This window comes from Sminthopsis crassicaudata, chromosome 6 (assembly GCF_048593235.1).
Source record: "Sminthopsis crassicaudata isolate SCR6 chromosome 6, ASM4859323v1, whole genome shotgun sequence".
NCBI lineage: Eukaryota > Metazoa > Chordata > Mammalia > Dasyuromorphia > Dasyuridae > Sminthopsis > Sminthopsis crassicaudata.
This window is the reverse complement of record NC_133622.1, coordinates 155,969,760-155,991,354: the sequence shown is the minus strand read 5'-3', so window position 1 is coordinate 155,991,354 and position 21,595 is coordinate 155,969,760. Positions and strand designations below refer to the sequence as shown.

Sequence of the window (21,595 nt, the reverse complement as noted above, 5' to 3'; positions counted from 1 at the left end):
CTAAAATATATAGAGAACTGAGTCAAATTTATAAGAATATAAGTCATTCCCCAATTGATAAATGATCAAAGGATATGAACAAAATTTTGATGAAGAAATTGAAGCTATATATAGTCATATAAAATGCTCTAAATCACTATTGATTAAAAATGCAAATTAAAACATCTCTGGAGTACCACTTCACACTTATCAGATTGACTTAAAATAGGAAAAGATACTGATAAATCTGGGAGAAGATGTGGGAAAACTGGAACAGTAATACATTGTTGGTGGAATCTGGACATTGTAGAGGGCAATTTGGAACTGTTCCCAAAGGGCTATAAAACTATGCATACTTTTGATCTAGCAGTGCCACTACTGGGTCTGTATCCCAAAGAAATCATACAAGAGGGAAAAGGACCCATTTGTGCAAAAATGTTTGTAAGCAGCCTTTTTGTAGTGTCAAGGAATTGGAAATTGAGTGGATACCCAACAACTGGGGAGTGACTGAATAAGTTATATATATATAAATGTAATGGAATATTATTATTCTATAAGAAATGGAGAGCATGTTGATATCAGAAAATGCTAGTAAGGCTGAACTGGTGCTGAGTGAAGAAAGCATGGTGCACAATAACAGCAAGATTTTGTAATGATCAGCTATGATAGACTTGCCTCTTCTCAACAGTACAGTGATCTAAGATAATTCCATCCACCTCCAGAGAGAACTATGAAAATTGAATGTAGTTCCAAGCATATTATTTTTACCTTTCTGCATTGTTTGTTTTTGTGATTTTTGTTTCATTTTTATATTTTCTTTCACAATATGACTAGTATATTTATATTATATATTAAATATATTTAAAAGTATTGTACACATATAGTCTATATCAGATTGCTTACTATCTTGGGGAAGGGAGCATAAGGAAAATAGGGGGAAAACGTTGGAACTTTGGAATTATAAGGCTCTGAAGATGGAGTGGGATGCTAGAGCAGATGAATATTGTATTAGTATCTCATGTATTAAATGTGGAAAGAAAACAAAAGAACCTGATTTTCTACATAGTAGAAGTGAAACCAAACATTCTTTTAAGTGTGTATTCAATAACATTTTAAAAAATAACCAGTTCTTTTTTTAAAAAAAATGCTTATAAGAAGCTAGCATAAGGACCTGCTTTCTTCAGCTCAAAAAAATTTGACATAGTTACTCAGTAAAACATCTAATAAGAGACTACTATATGCCAAGCCCTGTGCCAAACTTTGGGGATACAAAAAAAGATAAAGATAATTTCTACTCACAAGAAGCAGCCTACCCTCCCCCTAATGGGGAAAATAACAGACAAATAATCATGAACCAGCAAGCTATTTACAGGATAAAAGCTCTGGAATTAAGAGGGGTGTTAGAAAGGCTTCCTGTAGAATAAAGTCAGACAAGCAAATAAAGCAGAAATGAGGTGAGACAGCCACTAAAAATAGAATAACTTGTTTGAGAAACAGGAAAAAGACCTTCACTGGATTGAAGTGGGGAGCAAAAGAAAGTACCAGGTAAAAAGATCAGAAAAGGTATACAGAGGAACAGCAGACCAACAAGATTTCTACAATAGTTCAGACACAAAGTGATAAGCATAAAAGGGGGCATATTTGAAACTATCACACAAGTAAAATCAGCAGGCTTTGGTAATATATTGGAAATAGAGGGTGAGAGTGAGGACTCTGATGGTATTGCCAAGTAATAACAACAAGTAAAAGGGAAGTTTGAAAGAGAGAACATTCGAGGGGAAAGAATGAATGTTCAATCTGTCTGATCATTGGAAGTGCAAGATTGAAGATCAAGAGGTAGGGTTGGATATATAGATTTGAGAAGTATCAGCATAAAGTGAAATGAGCAAAACTAGGGGAGAGATCATTGTATATATAACAGCAACAAGATTATATGATGATCAATTCTGATGGGCATGGCTCTTTTCAACAGTGAGATGATTGAGGCCAATTCCAATGATCATATGGTGAAAAAAGACATCTATACCCAGAAAAAAGACTCTGGGAATTGAGAATGGATCACAGCATAGCATTTTCACTCTTTTTGTTCTAGCATTTTCTTCTCATTTTTTCCCTTTTTGATTTGATTTCTCTTGTGCAGCAAGATAATTGTATAAATATGCATACAAATATTGGATTTAACATATATTTTAACATGTTTAACATATATAGGATTACTTGCCATCTAGAGGAGGAGGTAAGAGGAAAGGGGGTAAATTTGAAATACAAGGTTTTGCAAGGATCAGTATAGAAAAAATTATCAGTGCATATGTTTTGAAAATAAAAAATTTTAATTAAAAATAATTAATAAAATTTAAAAAGAGAAATATCAGCATAAAAATAATTAAATTCATTTGAGCTAATAAAATCACCAAGTAAAAAGTATAGAAGGAAAATAAGAGGACCCAGAACAGAGCCTCAGTGGATACCTGTATTACCAAGCATGACATGAATAAAATTTCAGCAAAGAAAAATTAGGAGCTTTTGAATAGTAGGAGGAATACCATGAGAAATCATTGTCATAAAAATTTAGACAGAACATACCCTAAAGAAGGTCAGGCACAGTTGATTTTCCAGTCCCTGTAGGCACACAATACGAAGAGCCAAACCAAATATCCTTCTCAACTGTTTGCCTTGTGATCCATGATATGGTTCATTCTAATTTCTCAGATCTATGACACTGTCCTTTTCTAGTTTTCCATCTTGCTGTTTGAACATTGTGCAGTCGTCTTATTAAGATTGTTGTCTTTCTTCTATCTACTAAACATCACCCAGGCCCTCTTTTATAAATGAGGTTAGGGGCTTTCTTCTGGACACATCATACATATCTCTGAATGTAATTGTTGAAGACCAAGAATTCAGAGCAAGGTGCTACAAAGATGATCTTCTGTATCTAAAGCATATGATGATCTTTACCAACAGTCTGCCTATTCTTTGGAGGCTTTAAGAAGCTGCATAATTTCAGTTTGAGATGTCAGGTCCCTGAGATAAGTACCTGGTGAAGGGAAAGGAAGACACATTTTTCTTCTCTCCCTTACCATTGACACCACCAGACAGAAAAACATATCAAAGACAGATAAATACAGAGAGGCAAAAGTGGCAGTTTCAGAAAGGGGTCCCTAATGGTATTGGGGGAATGCCATTATGAACTCAAGGCAACGGGAGAATTTTAGGAAGTCTCTGAAAATACTTCCAAGTCGTAGAGTACCAGGAGCTATGTAGTCTTTGCCCCACATGTATCTTATATATGCCTTAAAGACACTGTGTGTCTATGAGGGAAATCACACCCTCCTTACTGCTTGCCTGAAATATTGCAACAACTTCCTCTCTGCACACTGTCCCATATGCAGTTGTCAGAATAATATACTTAATTAATCAGATTTTCCCCCTAACTTAACAGGGTTCCTTGTTTACTCTGAGGTAGAATACAAAGCTTTCTGCCTTGCTCCAATCTCAATTTCAGTCTTTCCAGACTTAACTTTTCTATCACTTCACTTAAAGTGACTTATTGTACAAAATGGTCTCCTAAAGATTCATTTTGCCAGAAGGTAAAATCATCCAGAGCACAAAGTATTATTGTTATCTCAGGCTCAGAGCACCAACCTACTTGCTGGGCTTTACCTGTGAGAAACAGGTGATTCTAAAATATTTTGACATTTCCCCCTTTGGACCACAGAAAGGGGTCTAAAACAACCCCTATCCTACCAGAACCCTGGCCAAAAAAAGTAGAGGCAGATATAAGCTAAGATGCCACAAATGGTCAGTTGGGCCAGGATGAGATATTGACCAGGGAAGTTAGCTCCTTGAGAGGGACCTATTGAGAAAGTGTGTCCAAAATATCAGTGCTAGCCATAGTTTTCTTACAAGCAGAAAACCAAGGGGAAATGCAAGAGTGTAAGGGGAGAGAATACTAACCTACACTTGAATCAGAGTCTTGGTAGTTGATGTATAACTACACACTCACAACTTTGGCAGCTGTGGAAGTAGACAGAATAAGGGCTATTAAAAACAGTAATTGATCAGTATGGAGTCAGTTTTCAGACAGAACATATGGGTTGCTTGAGATGTACAATTGTGAGAAAACTATTATGTTTTGTTATGTTATGTTATGTTATGTTATGTTATGTTATGTTATGTTATGTTATGTTGTGTTATATTAATTATATTAACTTGTACAGAGAGATGATTCAGACCTGAGATAAGAATGCTTAACAGAAAGACAATGATTGTAATGGTCTTGTTAGCACTCCCCACAAGTGAAATACACTCATGACTCCTGGGAAGAAATGTGGGGAAGGCAAGAGGGCTTACTGAGTGTCCCCTCCTCTTGCTATCTCTTCCTAGAGCCTTATCATGCTGAGTGATCAGTCTTATGGGGAGGATCCCTCAATATCGTCTGGGTTACTTTCTCTTTTTCATCATCTTTATTCTACATTATTTTCCAGTGACCAAGTTTCTTACAGTAAAAACAAACCCTTATCTTGTGTGTCTTATTGATTAAAGGGATCATACTTTCCTTTCCTAATGGTACAGAAGATATTAGGGAACTAGTTTCATCCTATTCCATTTACTTTGGTGTTAAGGGGATACTCAGTGTCAAAATGTTGCCCATTAGAATTAGCCGATTTGTTTAGAGATAGTGGGAGGATATATGTGAAAATTATTAATCAAATGGAGTAGAAGCTAAAAAGTCAGAGAAAAATTAACAGGAAATTGCTATAAGGTAGAACCTTTTTTTCTCTTCATTCTCTTCATTTCTGGGATCATTACCAAAGCTCTAGAACAATAAAACTGTTAATCTTTCTAATTACCTTAATTTTTTTTAAACTTATGTAAGATTTAATCCTTATTTTTTTCTTAAAACTTGTTCCACATATTGGTACCCCAAAATTTTAGAAGGGAGTGAGTTCCTGGAATTACCCCAAAGTTTCAGGAGTTCTTTTCTACAATCTTAAAATGATTAATTTTTGAACTCCTTAACAATTAATCTTCAAACCTTCAGAATCTTCTAAGATGTTTCTAGTGGTTCTATAAATTTTATTATCTGAGTTTATTTCTTTAATTCTAACTTGGCAAATGTTGCAGTGATAACAACAACAAAAAAGTGTCTTCCAGAATTTTTTTTCTTATAATCTAATCTCCTATGGATAACTAAAGTGGAACTAGACCTGCTTATAAAGCCAATTGTTTCAGTGATGAAAATTAATTAGTCTTTCCCAGTGTTCTAAACCCAGGCTTAGAAGGTTTTTTGTTTTGTTTTTTTCTTTTTTAAATCTTTTGAAGTTACAGAATCTAGCTCACAACACAAGCACAACACAGGCATTCTATATCTTACAAAGACACAGGCACAGACATAATGACAAGGTGTGCAATTCTAATTTTATCCAGTTAGCTTGGTGCACACAGTTGATTAGGGGAGGTATGGGTTAAGGTATACAGGGAAAAAAAGCACATAGCAGCAAATCTATAGAAATAGGCAGAGAGCAGAGGTTTGGGGGGCGATGTTGGGGTATGGGCCCTGGAGTTTTCCTTAAAAAGAAAGGCAAACTAATCAAGGATGAGCTCAGAGGAATAAGTAGGAAAGAATGGTGTACTCTACAGCTGAAAGGGAAGATATCTCGGAGATCTCTCTGGTGGCATCTAGTCCAACTCTACTAGAAGTCCATTTGGCCCTGTTCCATATCAGATTCCACTTCTGACAGCATATCAACCAGACTATAATCAAAGAGAAAGGAGAATCAGGGAACAAACATAAGTTTAATTTATTTCAGAGTGAGGAAAGCACTTCCAAGTGATAGAGGACTTACCATGCTGGAGCAAAGACAGCACTTTATGTTGTGGTTCATCCACTTTTATGGATATAATCATTCCTTGGTCTTGAGTAGCACTTCCTCATGTGTAGACAGTGTAAGCGTTCCTGGGGTCTGTGAAAACAGTCTCTAAGTTGGTTGTCTCACAGTGGGGTACTAAACCAGAGTTAGTATGGTGGGAATAGGACTGCAGTACCTGGTTCAGTTCATTTGGCAGCTACAAAAACAAGGGTTGTGAGCATGTGGAGATGTGATGGATCACCTGCTTCTGGTTCTCAAATCCCTGGGAAATAGGGGAAGCTCCCTCAGTGAATATCTGCTGCTGGTCAAAGCAATACATTTTGCCAGAGAGTGAGGCCATTCAAAGCACAAAGGATTGTTATTATTCCAAGTACAGTCTGGGTTAACTCTGGGAAATAGGGTGTCTCCAAGATATTTTGACACCAGCAGAATTTGAGCATATTGAAAGAAGAGACTTCTTTCTACATAACTAGGCTAACTAAACATTTATCAAATTAAATTGAACATGGAAAGGAATGAAAAGGCACATTGCAGTTGTTGCAGAGTGCATGTCAAGTAGGAATAGCCATATTGTTCTATCACAGACCTATCACAGTTTATAACTGAGAAGGGGAAGAAACACATTTAGCAATTGTTCAAATAGAATATGACATTATTTTTATTGATTTATTTTTTCCACTTTTATGTTATTTTCCAGTCTATAATCTTCATTCGTGATCGAAATGCACACGGTCAGGAGCTATCTGGTTATATTGACTACGCACACAGGCTTAAGATGGAAGATTTCGAAGTCTACTTCACTGGGAAAAGAAAACTGCTTCCAAGGCCCACTGATTTGAGGTAAGTTATATGTGATATCTTATAAAATTTTTCACCCCAACCAATCAGATTATATTATCTGTTAGAGAAAGGAAGAGATTCTCACTTTGTTTTAAGTGGGAAAATACTTACTATTTTTTTACATTATTTTTTTCATATGGAGAGAGAAAAATTTGGACTTTAAAATCTTATTTAAAAATGAATGATGAAAACTGTTTTTACATGTAAATTGAAAAAAAAAATACTTACATAAAACCCCATACAAACTAAATATCTCCTTCATTTTGGGAAGTCTTTTCCCAAAGATATCAAAATGTCATTTGGCCTTAAAATGTTGAAAATTCCTAATAAATACCAAAGAATTATAAAGAATAGAGGTTTGAGATTAAATTTCCAAGATTATGTTTACTCAGTGAAGTCAATGACTATATAAATAATTTGGCCTGTGCCAGGCTTCACTCATCTTGTGTCAAAGGATGCTGTGAATGAATATATTAAGAGATTCACTGTATTTTTGAAGTTAAATGTGATTGGAAAGGATGCATTTAGATTAGTTACCTTATATGCAATACCAATCATAATGTATACTTTCAGGACAGTAAAGTGAACCACTACAAATTTGGAAAATAATCTTGGAAAAAAACCCATACAACACTGATGAAGTAAAAGGCCCATCATTCCTAAGACACTAAAGAAAGATTAACATTATCTGTTATGAGAAATAAGCACAGTAGTTCTTCTGGGAACAAATGATAAGCAGGTTAAAAAAAAGCTATTGAAATAAATTTGTAACAAATAGGCAACACATCACTCAATCAGGTATTAACCATTTATGGAGCTCTGTATTAAGTGTTATGCTAAGAACCAAGGACTTTGTTTTTTAAGTTAATAGCCTCTGTTCTTAATGGAGAGAACATGTAAACATTTATATACAAATAAGATATAGATAGGATAAACTGAAAGCAGTGTGAAGGCTGGATCATATTATTGGATATTACAGAAGTTGTGATTTTTTTTACCTGAGACTTGAAGGAAGCTAGTGAATCCAGGAGGCAGAAGTGAGAAAAAAAGAAAATTACAGGCATGGGAACAGCCAGTGAAATTTTTCTGTAGGACATTTACCAATAATTTTGCAAGAATCATAGACAAAAAACCCTAGATTTTAAATTTCCTGTTTTGTCTTAAACCTGGCCCTTCATTACTTTTCCAAAAGAGTCAGGAAATGTAAGAAAATACTGACAACAAATGTAACATTATAATCAAGATGACCAAAAAATATGAAACAGGCCTAGCATCTTAATTTTCATTTATATAGCAGTTATCTTGGTTCATTGTATCTTGAATTTAACTGTCTTCTTCATGAAATCATCTGCTTTTGCAAAATATTGTTCAATGTAATTCTGAATCAAAAAATTCTGTCCTAGACCCCTGCTACAAAGTGTTTCACTTTGGTTAGCTTACACTCAAATGGGCCATTTTATCTTTTTAGGGTTGTTTCTTCCTTTCGGATCTATTTACTAACTATTTCTTAGATTCTTAAGTTGCTTGGCTACTTAAATACACTGTATAATTTAACAGTGTCTGATAAAATCTAATAATATCAGCCTTCAAATAATTACTTTATATGATGAAAGTCTTATGAAGTTAAACTTTATAATTATCAGGGCTATAGAGAACAAAACAAAAAATCAAACCAAAGTATTCTTCTGAACGTGTTAAGAATTCTATTTTTCCATACTTCTTGTTCATTCTACCTTTCCCTCTTGGTGATAATGGAGAGTTCATTTTTGCATTACCCCATAGTATTTCAGCAAAGTACTGATATGATGATTACTTTGTGTTCATTGAATCAGTAATTGCAGTACTGTTTTTACAAAAATTGAACTTGATCAATGCAGATTGTGAAAAGAAATGATAGAAACCATGTAATACATCACTTCCAGGTTCCTGGAAGCTAATATTACACATCAGAAGTATGCTGCATTTCATGGACTCTTAAATGCAAATGCCAGTGGTACAAATATAGACTTCCCTCAAAGTATCTTGGAGACCAAATAAGGACTTTGAAGTGAATCATTTATCACAGACCAACTATATAGTCTGTAATCTCCAGCATCTTCTTGAGCCATAATAACTGAAGAATTATGTGTGTTTAATAAATACTGCCATCCCAAGTACACTTACCCTCCAAGCATAGAATGAACAACTTCATATTATATGGAGAGAGATCTAGCCAAGAAATTGTGTCCTATGGGAAATAGATGAGGTATCCATCATCTCAGCACTATCAGCTACTAGAGTTGTCCTGATAATGATTTCAACAAGGTCTCCCAAAATGAGCTATCATGCCACTTTATTTACAAATTATTTTGCCCACTAATACTATTGCATTCTATTGATTTTTGTCCACAGAACATTAGATATAAAAGAATAATAGGAGAGAATCTTGACTCAGATTGCTTTGCATCAACATTTCATTGACAAATGATAAAAGTTTTAATATTGATCCATAAAAAGTTTCTTATCATCCTAAAAACATTTTAAGATAGACTTAAAATTCCTTTTTTACTTTTTATGCCAATAATACTGTTTTGGTTCAGAAACCTTGTGTCTTAATACTTCAAAAGTTTCTACTCTTAAGGAAAAGCCTATCTTAATTCAAAGCTACATAATAATTATTAATAATTTTTTTGAATTTAATTTTAGCCTGTTTTTCATAGATTTTTATTGATGTCTTTTGTTCATTCATAGATTCACATTCATTAGATTTGCCCTGATATCCTTTTCCACTCTTCTTCCAAAGAGACAGCCCTTATATCAAAGTATTTTGAAATAAAAAGAATGAAAGAAAAATATTAGCAAATCAGCTATCTCTATAAATCTAAAATTATATTGAATGCTCCATACATTTTTTGCCTGATATGATAGGAGACCTCTCACCTCAGCAAAGAAGCAAGCTAAATTTCTTCTCATATATATTTTTAGGTCATATACATATGTGTCTATATTTAATATTTTCATTTTCCTCAATTACATGTAAAACAACTTTATATATTTATTTTTAAACTTTGAATTCCAGAGTCTATCCCTTTCTCCCCTCAACACCCTTTAAGAAGATACATGTGAAGTTATTTAAAACATTTCCATAAAAATTATGTTGCAAAAGAAAACATAGATCTCTACCCCTCTCCCCCCCTTAAAAAAAATAACTCAAGTAAAATTAAGACAATCAGTTATTCCTCTGGGTATGGATAGATAGCATTTTTCATCATAAGTGCTTCAGAATAGACTTGGATCAGTTATTGCCGAGAACAGCAAAATCATTCACAGCTGATTATCCCACAACATTGCTATTACTTTGTACACAGTCCATTTCAATTTGCTTGAGTTCATAGAGGACTTTCCAGGATTTCTGAAAGCATCCTGCTTATCATTTTCCATAAAACAATAATATTCCATCATAATCACATACCACAATTTAGTCAGCCATTTCGCAATTGATGGACATCCCCTCAATTTCCAGTTCTTTGCCCTGAGAATTGCTATAAGTATTTTGTACATATAGGTCCTTTTCCTTTTTAAAAAAAAAATATTCTTTGGGGATTCATGCCTAATAATGGTATTATTGTTGAGTTAAATGATTTTATAATCCTTTTGGCAATATTCACATGTTTTGATCATTTATCAATTGGGAAATGGCTCTTTTTGGGGGAGGGGTAAATTTGACCCAGTTCTCTATATATTTGAAAAATGAAGGCATTGTTGAAGAAACTCGCTCCAAAATTATTTCCCCAATTACTCTTGCTACCTATATTTCCCCCTTGTTTATTCTACTCTCTCTCCTTTCACCTTGATCTCCTGTTTTTTCTACACTCTCTCTCCTTTCACCTTGATCTCCTGTTTTTTCTACTGACCACCCATTCCCCCAATATTCCTTCTCTTCTATCACCTACCCTTCTTCCTATGTGTCCTCCTTTTTTCCTGCAGGGTAAGATAAATTTCTACACTCATATTGAGTATGTATGTTTTATTTCCTTTTTGAGTTAATTTTGATAAAAGTAAGGTTCACTCCCTCTCCCATTTTCTCCTTCCCCCTCCACTGTAAAAGTTTTTTCTTGCTTGTTTCGTGACAGATATGGCATTCCACCTCTCTGTCCTATTCTCCCCAATGCATTCCTCTCTCACCCCTTAATTTTTTATTAATTATTAATATTTTTAAATATTATTCCTTCATATTAAGGTCACTCTTGTTCCTTTAGTCTATATACTCATTATAACTGCCATAAAAATGAGAAACTCTTTATAAGTATCACCCTCCAATGAAGGAATGTAAACAAATAAACCTTATTAAGTCCCTTATGATATTCCTTTCCTGATTAAGCCCTTAGCTTCTCCTAAGACCTACATCTGAAAGCTTCTATTTAGCTCTGGTCCTTTCATCATTTGTGGGTTCTGATGCTCTTAAGATTTGTTTAGAGTCATTATTTAAAGCATTAGGGAAGAGAGCTTGGCAAGTCACTGTTTTTATTCCACGATACTGGCTTCACCTTCTCTAAATTTAATTTTTTAGGTTATAAATTATATTATTTTATATATTTCCATATTAATCATGTTGTGAAAGAAAAATCAGAACCAAAGGGAAAAACCATGAGGAAAAAAACGGAAGAAACAGGAGAAAATACTATACTTTGATCTTCATTCAGTCTCCATAGTTCTAAGATGTAGATGTCACTTTCCATTATTAGGATTACCTTGTATCACTGAATACTGGGAAGAACCAAGTCCATTACACTTGATCATCAATCTTGTTGGTGTTTACAGTGTTTTCCTGTCATATTTGCTTCTCTCAGCATCAGTTCATGTAAATCAGTTCATTTAAAATCAACCTATGCATTCTTTTTTATAGAATAATAATATTCCATGACATTCAAATACTATAGTGTCACCATAAAAAGAGCTGCTACATACATTTTTATTAAAGCTATTTATTTTTCAAAACATATACATGGACAATTCTTCAGCATTAGCCCTTGCAAAACCCTGTGTTCCAATCCTGGAAAGTCCAAGATGAAGAGTTTCCATAGTTTCCATCTGTTCATTTACCTTTCTTAAATCAGTTAGCATCCTCCATTTTCCAGATTTCTTTCTTACAACAAATAGAGGGGAATTCTAAGGACTTAGAGAAGGTTGTAAGTGCCCTTGGTCAAGTTGCTCCTGTACTATGTCTAGTAAGGCCTGAATTTTATGGCTACCTAAGGGCCACTGTTATCCACACTGTATATCAGTTTTCCATTGGATAGGAACAGGTGAAAGTGGTGGCAGGCCTAAAAAACCGAAGTATTCATCTTTAACCCTAATTGTTGTAAAATGTCTCTTCCTCACAGATTGATGGGTGTTAGGTTCTTACTAAGTGCTAATGAGATAATGAGATATTAGGTTCTTACTAAGTGCTAAGTCCATACTTAACAATTCTCTAGTTCCGGCCTTTAAGGGAAGTTTTACCCCTTTGAACTTCTGGGGAGGAGCTTGCATGTTTAAGTGGAGCAAGTTCATTGATTGAAGTATTTCTCCCACAAGCCCCTGAGTTATTCCACCCCCATTCTCTGGGAGGATAAAAGAAGAAGTTAGAGTGTGGAAAGTCAGTTCTGGATTGGATCAAGGAGAAGACATTCCCGTGGATTTGCAAGTGAAGAGGACAGAGAAAAAGATTCACAGAAAAAAGAAACCTCCTCCCAGAGAAGGATTACAACTGGCGAGACGATCAGAATTTTACAGATGGGGATTTTTTCAACTATAAAAGGAGTAAAAACTCCTGTTTCACCTTCAAATATCCATCTTAAAGGGGTAGCACTAACTTCAGCTGCTATTGATCCTCTTACCCCAGATGTGTAGGTGTCTGCCTTGAGTCTTTGGCCAATGACTGGGCCAGTTGGCACCTCTAATGACTGTGCGATCTGCACCTGTGTCCACCAGTCCTTCTAATGGTATGCCATTTATATAGATGGTGAGCATAGGTCGGTCAGCTGTCACAGTTGCTGTCCAGTATATTCCTGAGTTTTGCTGCTTGGAGTCAGAATCTGGGCGACTATCACCAGATTGCTTATTAGGGGTCTGTATCAATAAACCTGATGCTACTACTTCCCCTGGTTGATAAGTCACACATTGTCTACCTGTGTTAGTGACTGGGATATTATCTACACACTCCCCAGTTTCCCACATCAGTGTATGAATGAATGTTTTGTAAGTACTCTCAGGAGGTGAAATGGTCAAGCCTGGAGGCAAGGGATCCAAAGGCTGGACAGGAATAGATTTCACCTTTCTGGGGGTTTCTTAGTTGTCCCAGCGGCATACAACTCTATCCTCCCTAATTGTAGTCCCTTTCTCCCATCAGATGGCTTCCTGGCTGATTGGTCATGTCTGGGTATTGGACTTGTAAGCACTCTCTGGGTGTGGCATTGGCTGCCATCATGCCCCAAGTGTTTTTTTGCCTGGGGCCCTGGGGCTGGGCCCCTCATCCTGTTTTCCTGAATCAATCTATACTCTGATGCCCAATGGAGTCCTCTGTTGCATTTTGGACATGGAGTATTGGGTCTTGTTCTCCCACCCAGTTTTCTCACTCTGTCTCTATGCCAACATTGAGTTTTCAGATGGCCTACTTTACCACATTGAAAGCATTGATGAGTCTCATTGCTGAAGAGAGCCATATCCATCAGAATTGATCATTGTATAATCTTGTTGTTGCCGTGTATAATGATCTCCTGATTCTGCTCATTTCACTCAGCATCAGTTCATGTAAGTCTCTACAGGCCTCTCTGTATTCATCCTGCTGGTCATTTCTTACAGAACAATAATATTCCATAACTTTCATATATCATAATTTATTCAGCCATTCTCCAACTGATGGTCATCCATTCAGTTTCCAGTTTTCTGGCCACTACAAAAAGGGCTGCCACAAACATTTTTGCACTAGTGGATCCATATCCCTCCTATAAGATCTCTTTGGGATATAACCCCAAATCAAAGGGTTATGGTACATACCTTTTTGCACACATGAATCTTTTTTTCCTGTTATATAATTTCTTTGGGATACAGACTCATTTGTGAGTTGGCTGAATGAAATAGCCCTTTGGGAGTTGTTCCAAATTGCTCTCCAGAATGACTGGATCATTTCACAACTCCATCAACAATGCATTAGTGTCCTCCCTCCCCCACCTCTCCTCCAACATTTGTCATGTCATGTTAATCATTTTGAAAGATGTGAAGTAAGTACCTCAGAGTTGTTTTAATTTGCATTTCTCTAATCAATAGTAATTTAAAACATTTTTCATATAATTATAGATGAAATTAATTTCTTCCTCTGAAAATTATCCATTCGTATATTCTTTGACTATTTATCAATTGGGGAATGACTTGTATTCTTAATAAATTTGATTCGGTTCTCTATATATTTCAGAAATGGGCCTTTATCAGAAACACTGATTGTAAATTTTTTCCCAGCTGTCTACTTCCATTCTAATCTTGAGTAGATTAGTTCTAAACTATTTTTGTGCAAAACTTTTCTAATGCAGTACAATCAAAATTATCCATTTTGAATTTTATAATGTTTTTCTTTGGCCATAAATTCTTCCCTTCTCCTAAGATCTGATAGATAAACAATCCCTACTCTCCTAAATTGGTTATAGAATCATTGTTATTGCCTAACTCATATATGCATTTTGACTTTATTTTGGTATGGGTTGTGAGAATGTAGATGTATGCTGAATTTCTGCCGTACTAGTTTTCTTAAAATGATTTTTCTCAAATAATGACTCCTTATCCCAGAAGCTAGTCTCTTTGGGTCTATCAAACAATAGATTACTGTAGTCATTGAATATTTTATCTTGTGTATCTAACTAATTTCACCAATCCACCACTTTCTTATCCAGTAGCAGATGGTTTTGATAATTGATGCTTTATATTAGAGTTTTATATCTTGTACTGCCAGGCATTTTTTCATAATGCAATACTTTGCATTTTTTATAATGAATTTATTTTTAAGAGATTAGTACTTAGCAAAATAGCCTGCACATAACATCGAATGATATTTTAAAAAAAATTAAGCCAAGTATTCATCAACTTAAGACTGACTTACCAGTCTGTAAAGAGTTCTTATAATGAAGTAAATATTTCCCTTAGATAATCAAAAGTGAGAAAATCCTACCATTTAGTTGAGTTTTTATAACAGAAGTTTGCCAGAAAATTAAGTCTTTGGTGATATGAATACGGACCTTTTTGCTTGGAAGCAGGAATTTTTTTCTTGTGTTCTTTTTTTCTTTTTGCCTTTGTCTTCATATTTCACTGAAAAAATTAAGACTATACACCAAGAACTCCCTTTTATACTCCTTTTCATCTCATTGGATGACTTCTACCATTGCATCCTCCTTCACCATGTATCACATAAAAAAGTAAGAAGGCAAGAAGAAATATCATTAACTAAGTTCATACACATGTCACTCATGAGCCTCTTACCAAGCTTCAAGTACTCCCACTGTTGTTTCTTCTTTCATCCTTATTCTCTGATTTTCAGTCGTTACCATCTTGCCTACAAGCACAGTGATAGTGTTCTATTATTATCTCAAACCTCTCTTCTTGTCTTATTTTCTTCTAGCTTCTGACCTCATGACTGAATTGAAACTTCTCCCTCCAAAATCATTAACATGCCTATTTCCCAGCCTTCATCCTCATATATTTGTCATCAGCCTTGGTCACTGTCAATCACCTTCTCTCCCTGGATCCTTTCTAATCTCTATTTCTCTCCTACCTGCCTGACCACTTTTTTTCAGTCTTTTTGCCAGATCTTTAGTCATCCTTCCTGATATCTACCCAGACACCTTTCTCTCTCTCTCTTATTTTAATTGGTGATCTCCTTAGCTCCAATAGGTTCTATTAACTATTCTCATGTTTCCTTATCTAGCTCTGTTCTCACTTCTCACCATCACACTCATATCTCCAATTGTTTATTGGACAATTAAAATTAAAGACATCTTAAAATTCACCATGCCCAAACCCAAAGTCATTATCTTTCTTCCCAAAACCGCCTTGCGGGACTTCCGGCCAAGATGATGGAGAGGATGCACACATCTGCTTAAGCTCCTCATTTTCTCTAAGAATAATTTATCTCATGACAAGCCTCGGAATTAGTGCTTGACTGAAAAAAACCACAAATAATTACCAAGAGAAGATATCCTGGAAAGTCTCCAGAAAAGGTCTGTTTTTGCTCACAGATGGGGACAGTTTTAGATCAGACACAAACTGAAGGCAGGCAGCTGCAGCACAACAGAGTAAGACAGGCAGCTCACAGTTGAACATGAGGTGTGATTTCAGCCATTTCTGTGGAGAGAGCTTTAACACAGTTTTTGCTACTTTGCCCTGGCAGCAAGCCAGTAGACAAGCAGAGAATCTAAAAACACAAGAGGTGAAGACTATAACCCAAAAAGCTAGTGTCTCTTGGGACCTGGCTACACCCACCCAGAGTGACTCAGCACACTCTCGAGTCTTAGAGTGCAGATGCAGTGCAGCCATTGCTGTCTTGCTAATGCCTTGCTGCTATCCCCTACAGTCTCTAAAGGAAGCTTGGTAATAACATCCAGCCTCATCCCCCAAAAAAGCAGAGCATTTCTTTTTCTTATTATTTGTTTTCTTTGACTCTTCTTTGACAAAATGAGCAAAAAATTAAAGCACATTGTAACTATTGATAGCTTCTATGTGGATAGAGAGGAGACTTTAAACCCTGAGGAGACTAAAAACAGACGATCTCCAGATCAATCCCCAAAGAAGGATATGATCTGGTCCCCACCACACAAGACTCTCATGGAAGAAATTAAAAAGGCTCCCACAAGAGAGCTAGAAGAAAAAATGGGAAAAGGAAAGGGAAGTTTGGCAAGAGAGTCTGGATAAGTCATCCCACTCATTTAAATATAGAGTGGATAAAGAAATCAAAACCCTGAAAAGCAGAATTGAGCTGGAAAAAAATAAAATACCCCCCTAAAAATAAAATTGGTGAAATGGAAAACCAATTCCATAGAACAAAATAACTCACTTAAAAACTCAATTGGAAAATTAGAAAAAAAAATTAAAAAGTGACTGAAGAAAATACTTCATTGAAAATCAGAATAGAACAAATGGAATTGAATGACTCTAGAAGACACCAAAAATCAGTCAAGCAAAACCAAAAAAATGAAACAATGGGGAAAAATGTCAAATACCTTCTTGGAAAAACAACAGACCTGGAAAATAAATCCAGGAGAGACAATCTGAGAATTATTGGTCTCCCTGAAAAATATGACAAAAAAAAGAACCTGGACACTCCAGGAAATTATCAAAGAGAACTGCCCAGATGTTTTAGAAACAGAGGGCAAAATAGTAATTAAAAGAATTCGTCGATCACCTACTAAAAGGGACCCTAAAATCAAAACACCAAGAAATATAGTAGCCAAATTCCAGAACCATCAGATGAAGGAAAAAATACTTCAAGCTACTAGAAAAAATCAATTCAGATATGGAGGAGCCACAATAAGGATTACCCAGGATCCAGCAGCGTCCACATTAAAGGATCAAAGGGTCTGGAATATGATATTCCAAAAGGCTAGGGAACTTTGTATGCAACCAAAAATAATTTGCCCAGCAAAAATGAGCATCTTTTTCCAGGGAAGAAGATGGACATTAAATGAAATAAGTGAATATCTATTCTTGATGAAAAAACCGGATCTAAACAAAAAGTTTGATCTACAGATATAGAACTCAAGAGAAACCTAAAGGTAAAAAGAAATCTTGGGAACTATAGTTCTTCTATAAAGATATATTAAAAAACACATGTATACATTGCTCTATAAACTAGAGGTGGAAAGGAAATCATACCCAGAAAAGGGTAAAGTGGAGATACTACATCTCACCAAGAGGCAAAGGAAACCTATTATATCTGAGAGAAAAAGTGGAGGAGGATGAACATAGTATGTATTGTACTGTCATCAGAATTGGCTTAAAGAGAAAAATATTAGAATATTTGATTTATGGTGAAACTTCTCCCCTCATTGAAAAGTGGGAGGGGAAAAATGAAAAGGGAAGGAGAAAGCTAAATGGAAGGAAACACGGAAGTTGTGAGGAAAAGGGATAAGTAGAGGGAGGAACTCTTAAGATGATGGGAGGGATGCTAAAAAGGGAGGGCTGTGAGAAGCAGGTTGTGCTCAAAAGTTTAATACTGGGGAGGGGGATAAAAGGGGGAAGGAAAGGAGAAAGCATAAGCAGTTAACAATAATAATAATGATTAATAAGATGGCAAGTAATACAGAATTGGTCATTTTAACTATAAATGTGAATGGGGTAAACTCTACCATAAAGAGTAAGTGATTAGCAGATTGGATTAAAAGCAGGATCCTACTATATGTTGTTTACAGGAAACACACCTGAAACAGGGTGATACATTAAGAATAAAAGTAAAAGGGTGAAGCAGAATCTACTATGCTTCAGGTGAAATAAAAAAAAAAAAAAAAAGAAGAAATAGAAGGCAAAACTATAGTAGTGGGAGATCTCAACCTTGCACTCTCAGAATTAAATAAATCAAACCACAAAATAAACAAGAAAGAAGTCAAAGAGGTAAATAGAATACTAGAAAAATTAGATATGATAGATCTTTGGAGAAAACTAAATGGAGACAGAAAGGAGTACACTTTCTTCTCAGCATTTCATGGAACCTATACAAAAATTGACCATATATTAGGACATTAAAAACCTCAAACTCAAATGCAATAAGGCAGAAGTAGTAAAAGCATCCTTTTCAGACCACAATGCAATGAAAATTACATTCAATAAAAAGCCAGGGGAAAATAAGATCAAAAAATAATTGGAAACTAAAAATCCACCTTGCATTCTTATCTTTACCATTATTTCTATAATTATTACCACTACCTTCTCAAACTCAAATGCAATAAGGCAGAAGTAGTAAAAGCATCCTTTTCAGACCACAATGCAATGAAAATTACATTCAATAAAAAGCCAGGGGAAAATAAGATCAAAAAATAATTGGAAACTAAAAATCCACCTTGCATTCTTATCTTTACCATTATTTCTATAATTATTACCACTACCTTCTCAGTCACTCAGGCTTTCAAGTTAAATGTCATTCTCAACTCCATACTTCCTCACATCCTCCATATCCAATCTATTATTAAATCCTTCTCTCCTTTGATACTGCCACCACCCTGGTGTAGCTCATACCACCTCAAATGGAATGATTACAATAATGTGCTGATTATCTCAAGTCTCTCTGATTCCAGGCTATCTTGAGCTCAGCTACCAAAGCTTCCCTAAAGCATAACCTGCCATGGTACCCTCCTTATTCAGCAAACTTAATTGGCTCCACTTCACCTTCAGGTGACAAATATAAAATCCTCTGACCCATTCTGCCTCTAACTATCTTAGATTTACCTTTCCCCCACCTCTTCAGAAGTCTGTAATCCAGCAGGACTGGCCTGTTTACTATTATTCACACTTGACATTCCATCTTCAGACTGGGTTTTTTCTGGCTATGCCCTTTACTAGAAATGTTTTCCTTTCATCATCTCTACCTCCTAGCTTCCTTCAAATCCCAGCTAAAAAACCCCACCTCCTCAAGGAGTTTTTCCTGATCCACATTAGTGTTAGTTCTGTGTGTGTGTGTGTGTGTGTGTGTGTGTGTGTGTGTGTGTGTGTGTGTGTGTGAAGAGACAGACAAATAGACACAGAGCTCCTTTTTTTGATTATCTCTATTTCATTCACATAACAGGGACTTAACAAACACTAATTTACTGACTGTTGTTAATTAAATGGTTAAATGATAGGCAAGTATACTCATATGTACAAAACACTATTAAGCACTAGGGATACAAATAGAAAAGTAAAATCTGCTGCTCTGAGAGATTTCACATTTTAGTAGCTAAGATAACACAATTAGAAGGCTTAAACGATATGTAAGATGGAAAGATCCTATAGTCCTTAGGATATAGCAAGCAAATTAGATGACTCTGTTCATTTCTGTTGATAAAATCATAACAGTTTCTAATGCCTAGGATTTTGGCAGTTGTAGCGTGCTGTCGTCTCCAGAAGCTGCTGATCGCTCTCTGGAAGGAGATCTTCTGTGTCAACTCAAATCTCTCAGACAGATTCTTCTTCCTGTAGAGAACCATTGTCTCCAGGCAGTTGCTGTTAACTCTGGTCCAGAGAAGTGACTTCCCTTCCTGCAGAGAGCCCCGTCAAGCCTGATGTAGTGCAGAGACTTCTCCTATCTCTGGAGTGCTGTCCTCTTTTATCCTCCCAGAGAATGGGCATGGGATAATGCAAGGGCTTCTGGGAAGAAGTACTCCAACCAATGAGCTTGCTTCTCTTAGAATTCCTAAGGTGTCAACTCCCTTTAAAGACCTAAACCAAAGGTCTGAGCCAGAGAACTGTCAAGTCAACCTGAATTCTCACCTTGTAATTGTCCAGGCAACCTGAATTCTCACCTTGTCACTGTCCAGACAACTTGAGTTCTCACCTAGTAATCCTAACATCTCCTCCTTTCTTTTGATTTAGAACATAGGATAGTCATGACCTTGAAACATAAATCCATCAATATGGGAAGTATTACACATAATTACATAGATTACATAAGCACATAGTAACATAGTAACATAATACATGCTAGAAGTATATAACAAATAACATGATCAAATAATCATAAATTGAAAATTTATAAATGTCCATAAGTCCATTGTCCATTAGTCTCATCTTGTGTTAGGAACTATCAAGTCAACCTGAGTTCTCACCTTGTAATTAATTGTCCAGACAACCTGAATTCTCACCTTGTCACTGTCCAGACAACCTGAGTTCTCACCTAGTAATCCTAACAGGCAGTGAGAAATTTCTACAAAGATTCTGCTCTAGAAGCATTGCTACTCCCACAACTTTTGAGTTCAAGAGCCTATATGGAAAGTTGTTAGGATTCTTACAAGGTACTTATACATTTAGTTCACACCTTTAAAGGAGTTTACATCTTTAAAGGAGTTTGCTCATTGGTCCACAAGGAGCTCCCATAAGCCTATTCTCTGGTAGGATATAAGGAGCCAGGATTCAGTGGGCAGAGTTAGAATTTGGATTTCACTCAAGGAGAGGACTTCCTGGGAGAACTTCAGGCGACTTTGGAGGAGAGGACTTTGGGAGATTCACAACTAAGATTGACTTCTGGGAAACCCACAGTCCCACACTCTTGGAGGCAGAGGCAGAGGCAGAATCATTCCAACTTCTAACTTTCATGCTGGCTGGAGACACTGGAACAAGAGCTCTCGGGAACCAAAGAGAGAGAGAAAGGTCTCTAAGAAAGGTAGCTGAGCCCCAAGTGAAGGAGACAAGACTTGAAGGAGAAAATAAAGGATCTGGAGATAAGATTTAGAAAGAGAAAGTGAAGGACCTTTAACTCCTAACTGCATTTTGGGATTATTGGAACTGAACTAAAGCCAAGGCTGCATCCAGAAGCTCCCCAAGAAATCTGCTCCCAGAGAAGGATTATAATTTAGAGAAACAGAACATTACAGAAAGTGGTCATGGTAGTGTTAGTAATTTGATTTGACTGCCATTTGATAACTTTATACATCTTTCTCAAGGATCCCTGCCTTAGGCTTGTCTGCCATGTTGATGGCAGTCATCCATTTACTAATATGGCTTCCTGGAATTATGGCTTTGGAAACTCATATGAAAATAGTACTAGTGATTTGAAAAGTTCCAGTCTTTTAAGCTTAACCTGTCTGTGCGCTGTCATTATGCACAGTTGGTATAGCAGTAACAAAAAAAAAAAAAAAAAAAATCATTCACCCTAGTGATTAACTCGAGATGAAGGCCCTTTCTGACTTAGCAAACCAAAGACCTAGTCACTTACATTC

General features: G+C 35.9%; 1 protein-coding gene across 1 annotated transcript in view; it reads left to right on the top strand.

The window, feature by feature from the left end:
• The window catches only part of CFAP299 (cilia and flagella associated protein 299), a 449,964-nt gene that overhangs the window by 370,572 nt on the left and 57,797 nt on the right, over positions 1 to 21,595 (top strand). Inside the window, exon 4 of the mRNA XM_074273112.1 lies at positions 6,547 to 6,689. Within this exon, the coding sequence (XP_074129213.1) occupies positions 6,547 to 6,689 (143 nt within the window). The remainder of the gene's footprint in view (positions 1 to 6,546; positions 6,690 to 21,595) is intronic.